Source organism: Pterocles gutturalis, unplaced genomic scaffold (genome assembly GCF_000699245.1).
Source record: "Pterocles gutturalis isolate BGI_N339 unplaced genomic scaffold, ASM69924v1 scaffold16510, whole genome shotgun sequence".
NCBI lineage: Eukaryota > Metazoa > Chordata > Aves > Pterocliformes > Pteroclidae > Pterocles > Pterocles gutturalis.
Window position 1 is genome coordinate 1 of NW_010143796.1, and position 18,825 is coordinate 18,825.

The 18,825-nt window shown below is 40.1% G+C and overlaps 1 protein-coding gene across 1 annotated transcript in view; it reads left to right on the forward strand.

Annotated features, from left to right (window-relative positions):
* Nucleotides 1-10,056: 10,056 nt before the first annotated feature.
* LOC104470075 (exostosin-2) overlaps nucleotides 10,057-18,825 on the forward strand; it is a gene marked incomplete at its 5' end in the record, with an annotated part of 37,006 nt that continues 28,237 nt past the window's right edge. Inside the window, one exon of the mRNA XM_010084868.1 lies at nucleotides 10,057-10,188. Coding sequence (XP_010083170.1) covers nucleotides 10,057-10,188 — 132 coding nt within the window. The remainder of the gene's footprint in view (nucleotides 10,189-18,825) is intronic.

The window sequence follows — 18,825 nt, forward strand, 5'->3', positions numbered from 1 at the left end:
GCCAACAAAGACATTAAACAACACTGATACAGAAAAAAAACAACTGCCAGTCCTTCAGCTTTTATCCTTCTAGAAGTCAGTAAGATATATCTGTATTCAAGCAACGCTGGCAGTAATGCCTGTGGTTGAAGTTGTCCAATGCTGAGAAATGTGTGGATGGGAGTCTGTGTATGTTTATGCTTATATAAAATAGAACTGTATAGCTTACAGGAAACTGAGCAGAACATGCCTTCATTAAAAGGGCAAGTTCTTCCTGCCATTGAGCATAAGCTCTGAAATTGAGGTATGTGCTGTTTTTTTGACCACTATAATATGGTGGTAACCCTACCTAGGGTTTTTTTTTTTTCTTGCTTCAAAAAGCTGTCCTTTCATGTGTGTGATTGGCACTGGGCTTGCTTTGTGTTTGGCTTCTCTAATCAAGGGCATTTAAGCTTCTATTCTCCCAGCATTAGTGCAGCAGTCATGGGAAATCTCAAACAAGACAGATCTTGTTGCAGCAGTTGACACAAATAAAAGCGGTTGTGCTTTTATTTATTTATTTTTGATGCTGGATGCTGATTAAAAGTTTCCAAGCATCCTTTGGCCATGTTATAAAGCCAACCAGCAGAGAGCAGGGCAGCTGCTGAGGAGGGGAGATGCTGGTGGACGTAGGACAAGATCACAGTGGGAAGCATCAGTGTGTGTAACTCAGAAAGCTGGGAAAGGTGTAAACAGATCCCAAATTTATCTGTAGAGTGGGCTCTCCAAACACCGTTTTATTGGCCAGTGGCTCCTGCTTTACTAACCTCTAACCTCTGCAATACTCAGAGGTGCTGCCCACCAGCCAGCCTTGTCTTTGAACCCCCCTTGGCTCCTGCCACCTCAAAGGCTTGCAGGCAGATTCCTGTGTTTTGCTTGGGACCTCACCTCTCAGCAGGATGCCTGCAGCAGGGAAAACCGATCTACCCTGAGAACATAGACATATTTGAAGGCAATACCCCTGGGACTAGAAACCTATTGCTTTTAGTTTCAGGAGCTGTCCATCATTTGTCAAGAAATGCGGCTATAATGCCCCCCACCCCCCGACTTGTGGTGATATAGTAGTTGAATGGTCCCTGCAATTACATACACGTATTTGTTTTCTGTTATTTTCTGGGCTGCTGTTGAATCAATGATAGCGTAAGTCTAGCTCATGGTAGGTCTGGTTTCATGTGGTTAACAGGGAATGTGCAAAGGACAAACTTGTTAGAAAAAAGGATGATACAGATCCAAGCAATTTTGACTGCTCCTCAGGGTAGGTGTGGCTGTGCTTTCGCAGGAACAGCCTGGGGAAATGGGAATAATCAGGAAGCCCTACAAACTCCTGGAAACTGGAGGGAAAAAACTGTTTTTCGTGTTTTTACATCATTATCCATGATAAATTTGTAGATACGACTGGAAGCCAGAGTAGGATCTATAGTACTCCCTTACAGCTGTGTTATTTCTGTGGTTTCAACACATGTTCATTTGCCTGTAAATAGGAAGACAGAGCTGAAAGCTCTTTGGGAGCAAAGGGTATTTGGTAAATAGTAGCCATTGTTACATTCTGTTTTTTTTAAGTTCTAACTTGGTTTTTTTCCTCATCCTGCTCCTTTCTTTGCTGGCTCTGTTTCTGTGCTTTGTGCCAGTATTCCCAGGCACAGCTGAGAGCAGGGTGGTTCCTTGCTGCTCATAGTGCTGATACCTATTTGTTGGCTCCAGAACTGAAATTTATTTTGGCAGTGGATTCGTAGGGTGCCAGGGTAGTAAGTCAGGCTTCCTGGCTGGTGCAATGTTGCCTTCTGCAACAGAGTTGTGAGGTTGGCATACTCATTGATCAAATAAGCAAGTTTGAGGTGCAGAAATAGATGATGGAGGGAGAGGAGAAGGCCAGTGTTAAGTGGTATGTTTATCTATTCAAGTCTTGCGTTCTTGTTATTTTTAAAACTAAGTTACTATCGCTAGGATGAGAAAAAGTGGAAAATCTGTATTTTAGGGCTCAAGATAATGCAGGATTTTAAAACCATATAAAATGCTACCATTTCCTAAGAGAGAATGAGAACTATTCTGTTAAAAATAGCTTCTTCAGTGTCATATATTTGAGCCAGATTTTAAGCAGAACATGGCACTTGTTCGTAACAGAAGATGAAAACCTTTAAAAAACCCCAAAAAACCAAAACCCCCAACCAAACCACACACTCCAAAACAAACCAAAAAACCAAATCCCCCACAAATAATCTGAAAGTATGGAAGCAAGACTCGGAATGTTAACTTTAACAGATATGTTTCAAAGAACCATTCTCATGTCTGCATAGTATGTGGTGTTGCATGTATGGATTCCTATAATTTATATGTGATTCTTTTCAAAGCACCAAAGAGGGCAATCTGAGGAAGACTGCAGTGCAAGAAGTTTAAGATTAATATCTGAGCTTGCACTAATATTTTCCTTTACCCTTGGCTCTTGTGATTCAGCGTTTGTCAAGTAGCTAACAGCAATAAAACCGAGAGCCTGTAAAAGTGAGTTACTCCCAAGTGCCTGGTGTCTGAAGAGTAAGACTAGCATTTTGAACTCTGACCTCTGTCCCATATGAATCAGCAGCTTCAAACAGAAAAAGAAAAAAAAGAAATCTGGACAGTGGAAAAATTTCTTTTTCACTCTCCATTGTATTTGAAGTAGGCAAATCTGCTTGTTCTGTGGCTAAAATTACTGCAGTGGAGAATATTGAGCCAGGTGATTAAATCCACCTACTGCTTTACTTTTGGAGAGATATTTATCGAGACTGAATTACAACAGAAACCAGCACCACAGAATGTCTTATCTAGACTCGTTCTTAAAATGTAGGACTGTAATGATACAAATTGTTTTGCTTGCTTATCCTGCAGAATTGTCTTGTAATTAAGGAATACTCCTCTATAGGCCACTCATATAAGTCGTCTAAGTTAAACAGATGAATGTTTTCAGGGCTTTACTTGGGAATCGTGCATAGCTCAGAAACAAGAGTTGAAAGAAAGAATGCAAATTCAGAAAGAAACAATGTTAAAAGAACATTGCCATGTTCCACTAGAAGCAAACCTTAGCTAAAATAGAAACAACTCTATGTGCCCTGTGTTGTTCTACCGCTCATTCCTCTTTTTGCCTTCTGGAGAAACTTCTGGTTTGAGCTTTGGAAAAACCCAGTCTTGAATTATGGATTAGTCTTCATCTGAAGTGATCAGACACCCCTAAAAGTGCAGTTCCCTGCTACCCCCATTTTTGAGCCTTGAAAGCGGTGTGCTGATGCTTTGAGCATTCTTTAGACAATGCCTCCTGATTTTCTTGGGTCAATCCTTGTTGGCAAATAGACACAACACAACCATCTTAGGTCCAATTTGAATGGTGCTTTTAATCTGATCTTCTATAAATCAAGGAACTAATTCAGAAAGCTTTTCAGTTTTAGGCAAGTTAGCATGATTTTACCAGCATTGCAATGATTTAGTGGATTAACTCTTAAAATTCCTACATAGTAGTCTGTGTATGGGGACAAGAATCTAATTTTCACTTTCAGATTGTGGTTTCTAAAGAGGTTGCCTCCCATTTTGGATAATTGTACTGGCACCCCAAAAGTGAGACAACTTCTCAGAGCATGGCTCTTACGTTTTTCCCTAGCCTGAAGCACATGAATTATTTTTGAAAAGTGTACCCTACGTTCTTGTTTGTTCTTCCAAGTCTTCGTCCCTCTCTGGGAGAATGCGAGGACCCTCAGATCATTTTTGCAAGGTAGGACTTTAAGGGAAAGAAGGATCACAGAGAAAAGATCGTTCCAGAGGTATTTAAGGTACCAGAACTCTAATTTTCTCTCGGGATTACACTTTTTTTTTTTTCCCCACTGATTACAGAGAGAAGATTGAGCCAGCCAGCTTCAGGTGTGTTGAACTTGACTGTGCGATATCGCTAAGGGTTCTAAACCAAATAAGCACTTTTTTTTTTTTGAAAAAAAAAAAGCCCCCTAATTCTTATCTCTTTCTAGAAACAAATTACTGTCTAATTCTTAATAGTATAAAGTCTTCTGAGGGTTTCTTTATAAGCCCGTGTAAAGAGACAAAGATGGCACTGGCTTTAGGTGCCCCAGCTGGTACCATCTTTGCTGAAGAACCACATACTGAAAGTGATAGGTGTGATCAGCGAGGAAGCTGTTGGATCAGGGAAACAGCTGTAGAGACAGTAAGGCAGCTCAGAAAGAGGGGGAGATTACAATTCATAGGTAGAAAAAAATGTGGGATTTTGAGGTTTTATGGTCCTGAGTCTGAACGCAAAATTTCTCGTGGCAAACTTTTTATGCAACGCTAGTTCCACCGGAAGAGGAACTTAGGCTCTCTCTTCAGTCCTGTTTTACCTTGGGGCAGGAGGGGGCTTGAGAGTTCAAGCTTGCTGTCTGATTATTGTATATCATCAGCTGTCCTCATATGCATCTTTAGTATGTCTTCATGTATTTGTATAGGAATTCAGTTTGTCTTGAACCTCAGCAGCCTGTCTAATCCTGCTGCACAAGGGACAGAGGTTGTGGGGGGATTGCCTGGGAGCAATTACAGCAGCTTGCTTGATGGGCCATAACTTGTTAGGTTTCAGGAGCTTAAACATTTGGTTATATTGTGTTGTCACATGTAACTTAAGAGCCTGAAGGTCTTAGTGGACGAACTTCCATGGCCAGAGCTGTCAGATACACAGCAGAGGTCCAGGAATTTCATGTAATAGCTTTCATATCTCTGCTGAGGGCACAGGTTTTAGCAAGGGTTGCCACAGTCAGTTACGTTGGTAACATTGGTTAGCTAAATATTAGTTTTATTAGTGTAAGGTTTCTTTTTACAAATAGTAAGAGAGGATAAAGTTCAATTTTTTTTCTGTTCTTCTATCCGCCCCAAATTTCAAAAGTTCAGGATGGTTAAGTCTCACCACTCAGTGATGTGGGTATTACACATACTGCTGAGAGGCTGAAATAGAAGCAAGAAATGAAATGAATGTCCAGCAATTTACTTATCTGTAAGTAAATAACAGAACCAGGATTAAAAGTAAGATCACCAAGCATCCAGGCCAGTGCTGCTGCAGCAGCTAGGCCACGGTCTTTTCTTTGGCTAGACTTCCCTAACCCAGCTGGTCGGGGAGTAAAATCCAGGAACACCAAGAGCCATGGAGAGGGGAAAGCACTGAAGTAGAGTCACCCCAGCCAGTGTGGAAATGGTTCTATTTCAAGGCCTTGTAAACCTCTTCAAGGCATTTTGGAAGTGCTGAACTCCTGCAGTGGGACAAAATCTCACAGCATCATGACGCCTGACCTAAAAGCTGAGAGAAGTGATGGTTTATGGGCAGTTAACTTTTACTACTCTTCTGCGAATCTTGGTTTTTTCCCTTTTTTGCTAACTTTGCCAACTCCCACCAAATCATGGGCTGGGAAAAGGCAGGAGGCTAGAAGAGTTCCTTTCATGGACTGTTTCCCCCTTGATCTAAATGTTACAGAAAGTATTCTTTTCCTTGCCTCATGCCCAGTGTTTTTCTTTTCACGAACTAATCAAAAGATTTACGTTGATCTGCCTTGCGCTCTCCACTGGAGCACCATTAGTGGCATTAACACTGGGACTTATAAACATTATATGAATGGACTTTGTAACCTGATGCTCTGCTGGCTTGTAAAGAGCTTATAAAGAGATGCAAGGCCCCCAAGTGTGTTTATTTCTAAGGAAAATAACACCTTACCTAAATAAATGTTACTTTCTCCGAGCAGGCTGCCCTATTGCTGTGTGCTGCTGCCTGTTGTCTCCTATGGAAATAACTGCAAACGTTTCCATACCCGGCTCTTGCCTCTACCAGGATGTGCTGAATATTGTAAGCTTAGTTTCTTTGTAGTCCACCTGAACAAAATCCTGGAAATGAAAACAAAGGGAATTGAATTTTTGGTTTGGATGCTTGCTTACTTGGTTGAAGGAACGCAAAATTTCCCATACTGTCTACAGTTTTGAGGAAGGAAACTACACAAAGTTTCTAAACATTTTCTTCTTCAAAGTGTGCAGATGTATTTGTAGTGATGAATTAATACCTCTACATTATATTAAGCAATTTTAGCCTTTCCAGAAAGTGGTGGGTTTTCCTGGGTGATCTAATGAGGATGCAGCAGTTGAAAATGGGCTGTGGAGGAGGGAAGAGAAACAGCTTAGAGCTACCTACTGGCATGCTCATGTTTGTGACTGTGGTCTGCAGAGCTCCCTGCTTGGAGAGGGGGGAGCGTTTCGTCTCCAATTCCTTCAGTCTTTGACTTTCATGGTGAGGCTGTCTGGGCTTTGTAAATTCTCTGGAGAAATTAATTCAGGCAAATTAATTATATGGGGAATCTATTGTATTATAAGAGATTTCAGTCACTTCCAACCCCTTGAGCAACCCAATAATGTCATTGAGTCATAGAATGGTTGGGGTTGGAAGGGACCTTAAAGATCATTGAGTTCCAACCCCCTGCCGTGGACAGGGACACCTCCCACTAGATCTGTCATGTATTTCTCATTCTCAGTCAAGTCATTCAGTGCTCTACATTTGACTCTTCCGCACGTTGGTAGAACTGTTATAGAAAGTAATGCTTTTCTGTCTTTCCTTTTGGCTCTATCCTAGATTTTCTATTTATCTAGAAATTTAGAAGGGGGAGAGAAGCTGTGTTTCTTCAATACCAGTTTGCAGTTCTTGGTAAGCCGTGCACCCAGAACAAGATCCCATACTGTGATCTGTGTTGTTTTGGCAGTTGTACAAAGTACATGTTTGATCTCTAGGGACAATTTAGATCGCCTGGGATCTCAGCAATATTTAGGTGTCAACAAAGTTAACATTCGCTACAAGTCTGTGGTCCACACAGTGTGTTTCCTTAGAAAATTCTGCAACCTCTTTGAGCAGACTACTAGAGTACTACAAGTTCCATTCAGTTCAAGTTGAAAGGAATGGTAGCTTGACCGTATCGTAGTTGTAGACTGTGTATAATGGATGCTACGTGGAAGACAAGATCTGTAATTATGGATCATTTATTTCAAGATCTTGAAAGGCTTTCCGGTAGCTCTAAGTAGTATGTTACAATTGCAATACCTTACAAACATTCCCCAGTGTATTCAAGCTGCTCTCGACTATATAACCATTAGCCTTCTGATTTCATTAATATGGAAAAGAGAAATGGACAGCTCAGAAAAACTGTGTAAGAATATGCAGAAAGTTGGCATAGAAGTCAGGAACAGATCTCTCTTTTTTTAATTGTTGTTGTTTTGCTTTATTTGTTTGTTGTTGTTTCTCTCTCCTGTATCCCAAACATGTTCATGGGATTTTTATCCCTCCCAGGTATTTGTGACATCCCAACCCAAGCTTTTCAACCACACCAAGTGGAGCAGAAAATACATTTCAAATGGAATTGACTTACATCTTCCCAATAGAAAACTTTCACAAAATGTTTAGTAACGTAGCATGCTGAGCAGCAGACACTAGCAAGCCATGTTAAGCAGTTCTGCTTTATAAAAGCAAACAAGGTGGGGAGGAAGTAATGAGACCCTGAAACATCTGTTTGGAGACTTCAAATCCCCTTGGAAGGTTTTGAGTTCTGCCTTAAAGAAACACAACTCCAAAAAATTACAACCAACTGTGGAAAGATTTTCTAGCTTTTTACAAAAAATTAATTGCATAAATATTAGTCTATAAAAAGTAAATTCCCTCTGCCTTCTTCTCCAGCTTTGTTTCTGGTATAAAGGTATAGTCTTGCCTGACATTGCAAGCATTCTTTCAGCAAAGAGAAGCTAGGTCAGATCCGTCCTAGTTTTGCTGAAGGAGGAAAAAACAGTTTTGATTGTTACGAAGCTAGATAAACATAGATATTACAGTATTAATAATCTTAGAACAGCATAGGACTGCTGTCATTTAATCACAGTGAAATACATGGTCCTGTGTGTGTTTCACACAATTACTAGCTTTATAATTGCTTTATAAAGTTGTATGTTAAAATGCTACATAAAATAATTTCTCCTTCCTGGTTAGTGCTGCTTGTAGCGGTCGTTCTAAACTGTTATCTAATGAAAAAATGAAACTTGAAATCTGTGTTCTTACTCTTGTTTATTTAGGATACTTTAATGTAGAGGTTCTGGTCAATTTTAATTCTCAGTCTACTTCTGGTTTTCTTTTTGAATCAGTTGCTGCTGGGTTCTGGATAATACATTTTTTTCTTAAGAAATGAGGCATAGGGAAAGGAGTACTTAAGTCTTTGCTTTAGCATGTGGTGTTTGCTTTATTTAGTGTCTTTTTGGTGTTTTAGGAAGGCAGACATTATTTATTCTTACCTGTTTATATGGTTTTTCTGCTTTTACAGTTGGGTGTAATATTAGTTCTTGGTAGTTGACGTGTTATCCAGCTGTGAAGTCCTTCCTACCAGGGAGAGAAATAAGGCGAGGGAAGTGGTTCCATCCTAGAGTGAAATTACTCTGCGCACTCTCTGGATGACAAGCTCCAGACAAGTGTGATTTTTTAACATACTCATCATTCTCCTTCATCAAATTTTGATATACTCTGAAGTAGTAAGGCTTGGGGTTGTTAATGTTTTCTCAAAATAAAAGTAGTGCTCCAGAGAGCACTTGTCTCTTTCCTAGTTTGCTTTTTTAATTGTAACATGGATTTTTTCATCTTAAATATTTAACAGAACTATTGTGAAGTATCCGTTTTACAAACTATCCACAGCTTCATCTTAAAGCCTGTGCCTCCAAAAACTTGGTATTCCTTCAGTATCTTAATATTTTAAGTAATATTATTTAATATTCTCATGGCACGGGATTAAAACCAGCCTGTCTTTAGAGCCTTTTGGCTGTCGAAGAAATCAGTAGCAAGAGTAGCATAGCACTTGCCCCAATTTGTACTTTTTCTTCAGTTGTGTTCTGGCTCTGAAAGCTTCTTAAGCTTCCAATCTTTTAGAAAAAAAAATTCTCTTTTGTTTTAATTGTTCTACGACCTAGGTGCAAACTCGTACTCTTATAGTTGATACCAAATCGCAGGGAGACTGCAAATTGAGTCTCCTCCTGGACACTTCAAGGTGCTGGAGTTCCCTGAAGAAAAATTAGGCTGAAATATTCCCATCTCTTGGGCCAAAACACTTGGACTATGTTTATTGGCAAAGTGCGTTTCCTTCTGGGTTGGATGGAGTCCTGCAGGATCATTTGATGGTCCTAGGTGTTTGAAAAAGTATGTTTATGTCTCTAACAGAGAATCAGATCAGTCAACATTTTCATTTCCAAATCCCTGCTTTTCTTGCAGCATTTCTGTCTTACATAGAAACTGGGACAAGGATAAAACTTGCCATACAGGACCTTAGCCTGAAAACATCTCACCTGTGAACTGCAGTGTGTAAGAAAATCACATCCACCGTGTCAGGAGTTTTACACTGCCCATGTTGTAAATTAGCCTAGATTAACAATTGTAACAAATTGGCACATGCATCTTCTTTTATGTAAAAATCTTAATATTGTGTAAATAATATTTGGGTTTTGGAAGACATGGGAAGGTATTAGCTTATTAGGGTTCATGAGTACTGGAATTCTCCAGCTGGTCAGCTGTCTCTAATAGAGATGTTAAAAGGTGACTTTTAAGTCCCACCTTTTAGGCTGCATGCTGTTATTTGGCTATTTAGCTGCACTGTGCTTTCCTCTGCCTTGGAAAAATTGAGCATCACAGAAGTTTCTTCTGTTCTATGGTCAAACTGCTTTTGGTATTTTTCAAGAGGAAAACATATGATGAAAGTGTGAAAGTAGGTGATTCCTTCAAGTATTCTCAATCTGTTTAATCACGTGCAAAGTGATGCTGCAGCTTCTTTTTATTGGCTGTAAATCCTGTTTTTTTGGGGAGGTGGGGTTGAGTTTGAAGCCTTCAGGCTCTATGGAAATATCCTAACTCCAATAAACATGCCTCCAAATTTAATTTCCACCTGACTTGCAGGCTGCATGGAACAGACTGTGCATGGCAAGCCAAAATTGATTATTGAGCACTGGATCTATGCAGTGTGAAAGTGAATTTTACTCTCTTTACAGGCAAGGTGGTTCTGGGAAGCATATTTTCGATCCATGAAGGCAATTGCTCTTGCTACTCTTCAGATTATCAATGACAGAATTTACCCATATGCTGCCATTTCTTATGAAGAATGGAATGATCCCCCAGCTGTGGTAAGTAAATTCGTTTGATTCACTCATAAAACAAATTGTGGGTTTGTGGGGTTTTTTCCTCATATAAAAGGTATGTGCTATGAAACTTGGTAAGAATTCTGTGTGTGTGTATGTGTTGTGCTGGTGACTTGCACAGATGAAGCTGATATATTTTATGACAACTGGCAAAATAACTAGCAGTTCATTTCATGTCCTGGCAGTGAAATGCGAACTTTCAACTTTTGCTGTTGCACACACTAAATTGTTTGCTTGTTTATATATTTATTTGTTTTTTCATGCATGCATGCGCACACACACTTTATTTCTGTTGAATTTAGTGTGAGTTTAGTGCTCTTAAAAATTAATAACTGCAGTGGAAATACTGAAGATCTTAAAGAATCCGCAAGGCTCATTGATGTCATTCTGATGAAATAGGTAATTATTCCTGTGCTTGAAATTTTATCCGTGTTATTTCTATGTAATTTCTCTTACACAGAAACTGATGATCAAAGTTTTTCTGTGGTATTTTTTTTCTTTAAAGAAAAAAGTTTAAGTGTCTGAACCCACTTCTGTTAAGAAGAAACACTGGAGTATTAATTAACCTTCTGCACCAAGCAGCTGGTTCTGATTTTTTTACTATATAAAAGCCTGCAGATGATTTTCACTCATAATCAGTTAATTTTCTTTGTGTCAAAATATAAAAAAAAATAGTTTTGCTTTACTAATAAAACCAAACTTGTTAACTGTCTTGCTTTATGATGGTTTAGAGAGTTTCTGTGCAAGCTGGGCAGGAGCGCTCAGGAGCAGAGTGTGTTTGACTTTAAACTCTTCAGGCCGATACAGTGCCAGAAGTTGCTGACAAAGAGTTAGAAGCTCGTTGCTGGGTTTCAGAAGATGGTTTTCCATTGCCTGGCCAAAGGTATCAGTAATCTAATCTGTTGTCATTGCCTAGAGAGCAAATTTGACGTCAATATTTAAGGAAGAAATTAAGCTGTCCAAAAAGTATGTTCTCCACATCATCTTAGCGCCTTCGGGTTATGCTACCAAAACAAGCACCTTGAAACACCTTGGAAAATGAAGAACATGGCTTTAGCGTTACTCAGCCTTTAAAGGGGACACAAAAACATGTTCTCCTGGGTTCTGTCCTATACTGGAAACCCATCCATTTCTCGGGAAGCTGGTCTTACTCTGAGCAACAAGCAGGCTCCTTTTTTTCTCACTCCTTTTTCATATATTCTTGAAAAAAAAAAAAATTATATTCGTCGTTCAGCCTAGAAGTCCTTAAGCAGGAAGTTTGTGGGCACAGGCACAGCAACATACAGAACAGAAGTCTGAAACTGTGGAGGAACACGTAACGGCAATCCTGTGCTAGGGCACTGCCAGGAGTAGGCAGGAATATTGCATCGATGTGCAATTGCAAAGAAAAGCTCGAAGGCTGACTGCAATTAGACAGGCTGGAATTTGTCCAGGACGTTGGAGTTAACACCTCGTATTGTGCCTCTCTTGTGCCACAAACGGTCAGTTCCTTGGTGGTTTTATGTCTCAGTTGAAAGAATTTGACATTTATCTTAGTCTATGAAAATTGCTTAATATGTGCATGAATTTATTTTTGCTTCAATATAAAACAGAAATATCATTAAAAGTTCCTTTATGGGCTGTGTGAGCTCCATATTAGCCGGCAGCACAGAGTGCTTGTGACCCTTTCTCAGAGGGTCAGTTAAAGAAAATAGAATTCAGACTGGGAATTGTTCAAGAGCAGTGAAATTTGTAGAACAGCAGTACACAATCCTGTGATATCTTTAGCTGGGGATTTTGATAGCTGCTCTGAGTATGTATGAAAATGTACTTCTGTGGGGCTCTATTTTTCCTTTTTCCTGTTTTGTTTTGTTTTAAGCCAGCTAAAACTGTTTGGATTTTAACCTTTTTCTTTCATTCAAAGCAAATAACTGAAGCTTTCTCTAATTTACCTCTGAGATTTTTTTTTTTTCTTTGAATGTATTTTGTCTCTTTGAGGTGAGAGCATATTACAGTAGTGGTCTGTAGGGGAACATTTTTCAGGACTTAGCTGATTTCTAACTTCAGACAATTTAGAAAGTGATGATATATACAGTATCTGCTAGTAAATATAATAAGTCAATAAATTTAATAAGAATTACTTTAGTGTTTGTTTTTTTTTTTTTTAAATAATTGTGCTAGTCAGAATTCCACAGTTGGATCCACTTGAGCCCGAGTGTTTCTCATCTAAGCTGGTGCCTCCCGTCCACCCATGGCATTGTTACAGGTTCTAGTAAACCCGGGGGGAGCGTTGTAGGTGGAAAGCAGGTACATATGTACATTTGAGGTAGCAGAAGATGGCAGCTGTATTTTCTAGCTCTGATAAGAAGATGAAATAACTAAAGAGCACTTGAATGTGTTCCTCACTTAGAAGAAAATGCCCATATTCTTCTCTAAATCAGCTCCAGGGCTGAAGCATTTGAAGCAGATTGAGGTTGGCTCCAGGGCCAGGATGTAGGTAACTGTTAAAGGAAGCACCTGCGGGTTATCATTAATACTACAGTGAAATGTGCGAATAACTGGATGTCACCAATCCTTACGGTACTGGCCAGAGCTGTACCTCCAGAATTTGCCGTGTGTATTCTGCCTGGAAACTCGGCTGGCTCAGCACCCGGTTCCTCTGGCTCTGCCGGCCGTTCCGCCCGCTGATGTGCTCGGTGAGGGTTAAATGCCCTGCTCTTCTGTATGCTCTTGTTCCCGTTAGGCAGTGTAGATAGGAATGCAGGGCTGCAGAAATAGTGTGTAGAAACTGTAAGCAGATCAACAGAAGGTGCTGAGATGCAATCGCCCTCTGAAGGCAAGGGGCTTACTGCAATTAGCCAGCGATTTCTGTAGTCACTAGAAGGCTGTTGATAGAGCTCAGATCCCTGGGGTCTGAACAGTGAGGTTTTGAAAGTGGGAGCTGATGGAATATTTACACAGAAGAGGCCAGCTTTAGTGGGTTTATGAGATTACTTGCGAGGACAAGTCCACCTTTCTAACAGCTGAGCTGAGCTTGCTGTCTGTGCACGATTGCCACGCAAAGGAGAATCCTTGGCCGCTGTTGCTTACCTGCCTGTCTGCTTGGTTTAAGGTTTCTTTGTGTGCTTTAACAGGTTAATTGTGCTTAGTATGCCACGAGGGTCCTGAGGAGCAACAGGAAAATAACAGCCAGGACATTTTCCTGAGGTTTAATTGTTTTGCTGGGCAATTGTTACAGCAGTAAAAACATGTTTTCTACTTTGCCAGTGAGGGTAGCTCATAACTCTGCAAGGTGCACATTTTGCTCTGCGTTCTGTTGAGCTGTTGTGGCCTCATGAGTTTGCTTCCAGTTTTAAGAGTCATCATCTCATTTCATCTATTTCCTACGATTTCCTGTAGTACTGCCTTTTATTGCTTTGATCACAGTACGGTTGAATTAAATCTCTTTTGAGTTAGCAAAATTTAACAGATTACAGCGTGTAAGTATGCTAGATAAAAGAGATTTTTAGGAGCCTCAAATGTTCGATGAAGTAAGTTTGTAACACCACCACCTCTGAAGAGAAAGCTGCATCTTTCACAAAAGCTGCCGCGAGTTTGATGCTACTTTCAAAGCAGGACCAGTTGGGACTTCCGAAGGTTTTCTCTTTGCCTTATTTTGAACTCTGATACTTCAAATTAGGCATTAGGATGTGTCTGCAAACATAATAATGATTGTTCTCCTTTCAGTGAAATTACATTGATATTTGTATGTGAGAGGATGGCTGGTAGCTTGGACAGTCAGCATGAAAGTGATATTCACGCATTTAACATCAGTGAGATGTGCTCGTGGCTGGATCCACGTATAGATAAGCTTTATGCCTGTTCCCCAGATATTTCTCAAGTCTCAACACAAAGAAACACCTTGTGTTAAGTCTGTAGTTTCCCAAATATTTTAAACCACTGTAAGCAGGTACTGTTGCCAAAAGCAGCAGTCCTGCACTCTTCTGCAGCTGGGTGATGATTTCTCTCTCTATGCGCTACCTGCTTTTTAAATTTTCTAATTCACTTGTGGTGAATTAACTGAAACAATTTTCTCATGTAAAACTTATCCAGCAAAATAAAAAAAAAAGGGGGGGGGAGGTGGGTTGAAGGGGATGAGGGAGGGACTGGGTGGGTGGAATGCTGCTTTTTTTGGCATTGGTTTGGCTTATATTGGCTCAAAATATTCCTGAGTGTTGCCTGACTGTCTTCACCCCAGTGTGGATACAGCAGCGGTGCAGGAGGGTGTTTTCCAAGAGGAGGGAGTATAAGGTACCCAGAAGATAAATGCATGTGCAGTTAATTCCATACTTAATACACTACGTTGAGGAGGGGATCCAAGAGTTTGATGTGGTTTTTTTGGGTTGACTGAAGACTGTTGGCCGTTTCTAAAGAAAAAAATACATTATAAAGTGAATTATTTTCCTTCTTGTCCACTGTCCTGTGGAGGAAATGGAAGACCAGTAACATATAACATGCTAATGTGTTATGGAAATGCACTTTGAGATATTTCCTCCTTAATGAAGAGGGAGCAATGATGTTTTGGAGACCTGAAATTCATTCCTGGACGACTTGAGTCCTTTACGTCTCAGTCTTTTGCTGCAAGCATACGAGTTTAATGCCTTTCGTATTTCTTTTGTGTTTCTTGGCTCAGCCGTTATCCATTAGGCAGGGGCAATGGGTTGGGTTCAGGTAAGCCAGCAGATGAACCCTTCTACTGTGTGCATTCTGATGGTTACCAGTGTGGGCTGGCTTAGAGCTAACGACCTGGGTTTGAGATGTGATCTGTTATCTTCATTTAAGTATTTTGTTGTGCTCTAATAGAGCTAAATTACTTTCTCACTCTGGTGCTTCTTTGTAGATTTTTAAAAATCTCCTGCTCCTACTTTGCCGTGTACCTTGCTAACTTATACGGGTGTCTGAAAAATGAGCAGGACCGGGGTTTTCCAGATTTCTTTAGTTCCTTTTGTTGATGTCCCTTCAGGCCTGTTTACAATGGAGACCTGTAAAATATTAGACTGTTTTTTTGTGAGGGGATGCTTTTGAGCTTTGACCTTGGATGATACAGACCATAGTTTAATAATCACTTGAGAATATCACTATGCCGAGCAATAAACATATCCGATTGCATTTCTTCTAGCGAGGCAGAAAACAGCACCATCCTTTGGTTTAAACTAAAATAGCCAAATGACCTTAGTTCAAAAAGTGCTGTTCATTTAGCAAAGCCTAAGTACGATGTTCTTTATAGAATGCTTTGTGGCCACCTGCCAATTGCCACCCAGTTGACATTTGTTAAACAATTAAACTATTTTGTAAGCTCTTTGACTAGTATTGTACAGCACTCAGTCTCCAGGTGAGGCCACTGTTATCACTGTACTTGCAGCCTAGTACCATTCCTTGTCTTCAAAGCACTAAGCAAGCATTAACATACTTTTTTATTTACCTGTTAATGAGAACAAGCCAGCACTTTTCTGGGTGTTGCGCATCTGATATTTTTTCCATTGAACAATAAGAGTTTCTGTTCCTGCTCTATTTCCAGCTACCTTGTGAGATGGTTTGAATCAGCTGGGTGAAATTTTGCTTTATTTACCCTGTTGGAAGATACATATTCTTTCTTATACCAAATAAATTTCATTTTATTGATATGTTTTTCCAGGGTTGTTATGGTCAAGTTGAGTATGCCACATGTATTCAGCTATAAATATTGATATTTGTGTGTGTATGAGAAACACAATTTAACAGTTGGTTATTTAATTTACCTGCCCAGAGATTAGGATTCTTCTCTTACATAGTGATAGACAACCTCACAATTATTTTGTTTTGTGTGGTTAGTATCTAGCATGTAGGTTTATTTACATTGTAAATTATATTCTTTGAGGCATGAACAAAAAAATTTGTGGGTTTGATTGACAGAATTAGAATTTCATATATTTCACTTGAATGGCATTTTAGTTCTTACGACTACACCTAACTGTTTAATATTGTTCAGTTTTTTTTTCTCTAAGAGCTTTTTGCTTTGTGTTTAGCTTAGAAGTAGACGCCTAAACATACAAGTGAGAGATGTGTTTTTAATCTTACCAAAGCTGGTTTGGAGATGCACCCAAAGAAACTGTACAGTTTTGACGGCCAAAGGCAATTGTCTCGTCGTTGGTGTTCTTGCCTTGATTTGTTGCAGTGCCTGGTGCCTCCTGTGGCTTCATAACTGTGCAGCCTTATGTCATGGGAGTAATTAACTTTAAAAAAAAGAAAGGGGGACTTTGTGGCTTTGGATTCCACAAGTCATCTTTTCAGTACTCCTTGTCTTTTCTGGCTTTGGGAGCATGAAAGGTACGTTGAGCTCCATTTTCCCAATTCAGGTTGTGTCATACCTTGGGTTTTTTGGGGCAGGAGCTGCTACATTAGATTACACCGGGGGAAAAAATAACCTACAGAAAAACCTTAATCCTTTTCCTGGTTCTCTTTGCAATTGTTTGAACATTCTTATTACATTTATAATGTTGTAATATTATTCTTATTCTTACAAAAGAATGGCAATAGAGTTGATGGAGGAATTCCAAAAAGCAGAAGTATTATAGCAACTGTAACCATGAACGCAGTTCTTGATCATTCTCCTCTTCCCACTGCAGATCTACTCCTTTGACACATTATTGAAATGAAGGAGTTGAAGAGACAAGCCTGAAGCTGAGCTTTTATATCAAAAAATGTGTTCAGCCACTTCTGTCAGAAGGGCTCAGACATCTGATGGGATTTCAGCAGCTAAACAAAAAAAAAAGCTGCTGAACAGCTTAGTGTTACAGTTGCATGATGTATTTTGGCAATCAAAACTGATGATTCATGACAGTAACAGATTTCATCACTCAAGAAGGAATAGGCAGAAACTCCTGGGTCTTGTGGCTAAAGTGTTTTTGAGGAGGGCTTATAGTCTTCATCAAAACATGAAATGGTGGGCATGGCAACTTGGCTTGGGATTCTGCAGAGTGCGAGCACGGCGATCGGCTGTGCAGCAGCAGGGAGGGTTAATTCCTTTGGTTTTGCCCTATGACCACTTGAGGATGGGAAGCATGATGAAATACTTTCTCAACGTATTCAATAAAAACTTATCATGAATAATTGGAGCAAAATAGAATAAATCAAGGCTTTTTTTTTTTTTTGGTCTGGTAATTCATAATTGAAACCACATGGAGGTTAGACTGATATTCAGAACAAGCCAGCTGAAAAAGCTTTACCCACAGAGGCAGGGGATATATATCCCTGTTTTGTGTAGATGTGTGGAGGAACTGCTTAGCTACTGTTCAACATACTGTTGCTCTTACCTTTGTGCTTCTACAAGTTAGTGAGTTCTTGTTCAAAATGTGTTGGTTACAACAGGCACCGGGTCTAGTTGCTGCAAATAAAATACACAAGGAGGAAGGCTCACTGTCTTGTTCATGGGAGCAGTGGCATTTTATACCTCTCAAGTGCTGTTGCTGAGTTTCCCTACTAAGTGATAGCTGGGAAATTCTTGCCTTTCGTCTCTAATATGGGGCATCTTACACAGCCTTGTTTTCCTAGAGGCCATTCTGGGATGCAATTTGTGTCTGGTGTGTCTGTCTTCAAGTCTCTTTCAATGGTACTCAGTGTATCATAGAATAGAATCCTAGAATCATTAAGGTTGGAGAAGACCTCAATGATCATCAAGTCCAACCGTCAACCCAACACCACCCAACCCACTAACCCATGTCCCCAAGCACCACATCTACACGTTTCTTGAACCCCTCCAGGGATGGTGACTCCACCACTGCCCTGGGCAGCCTGTTCCAATGCCTCATCACTCTTTCAGTGAAGACATTTTTTCTAATCTCCAGCCTAAACCTCCCCTGGCGCAACTTGAGGCCATTTCCTCTTGTCCCATCACTTGTTGCTTTAGAGAAGAGGCCAGCACCACCCCAATGAGAAGGTTTGGGGTAGGACCCCGTCTTAGTTGCATCTGGTATTTTGCCAATACCTTTGAGACTCTGTAGCAATCTTAACGCTTGGCTCCTTCTCAGGCCAGTTGTGTTCCTTCACGTCCCGAAGCTCCCATCTGTCTCACTTGTGTATTTTGCTGAGAACAGTCTGTTTAAAACTTGTGTGCTACCTTGAACCTGAAGACTCCACATGGAGTCCAACCTTAAGCATCCCTCATAATGATAATTCAACTCCCTTGACACCTTGTGCTTAATATATTGACTTTTCCTAAAATAAAATTGAGTTGTTTTTAATAACCAAGAGGGAGAGCAATATTTGATGTTTGTCTATAGTAGAGGAAGGTGCTTTATTTCTAAGGCATTACTGCGCGTGCACACTTGTGGAAAGAATGCACAGGACAGCTGCAGCAGTCTGGATCCATTCCTCTATGCATACCCATGCCGAAATTCTCTCTCCCCAGGTTCAGATGATCCCTAAATTCCCCCTGTCATTCAGGTCCCTCTACTTTGGCTTTTCATATGAACTGCAAAGAGCTGTCGGGCAACTGAGACTGCGAGACTTAAGTGCCATGAGATTGCTCTTAGGAAACTGCTGTTTGAACTTGATCCTTTTTGCCCATAAAAATGATTCACAGCAAATGACCTGTTAATCTTAGATTAATTATCCTGGCTCCTCTAA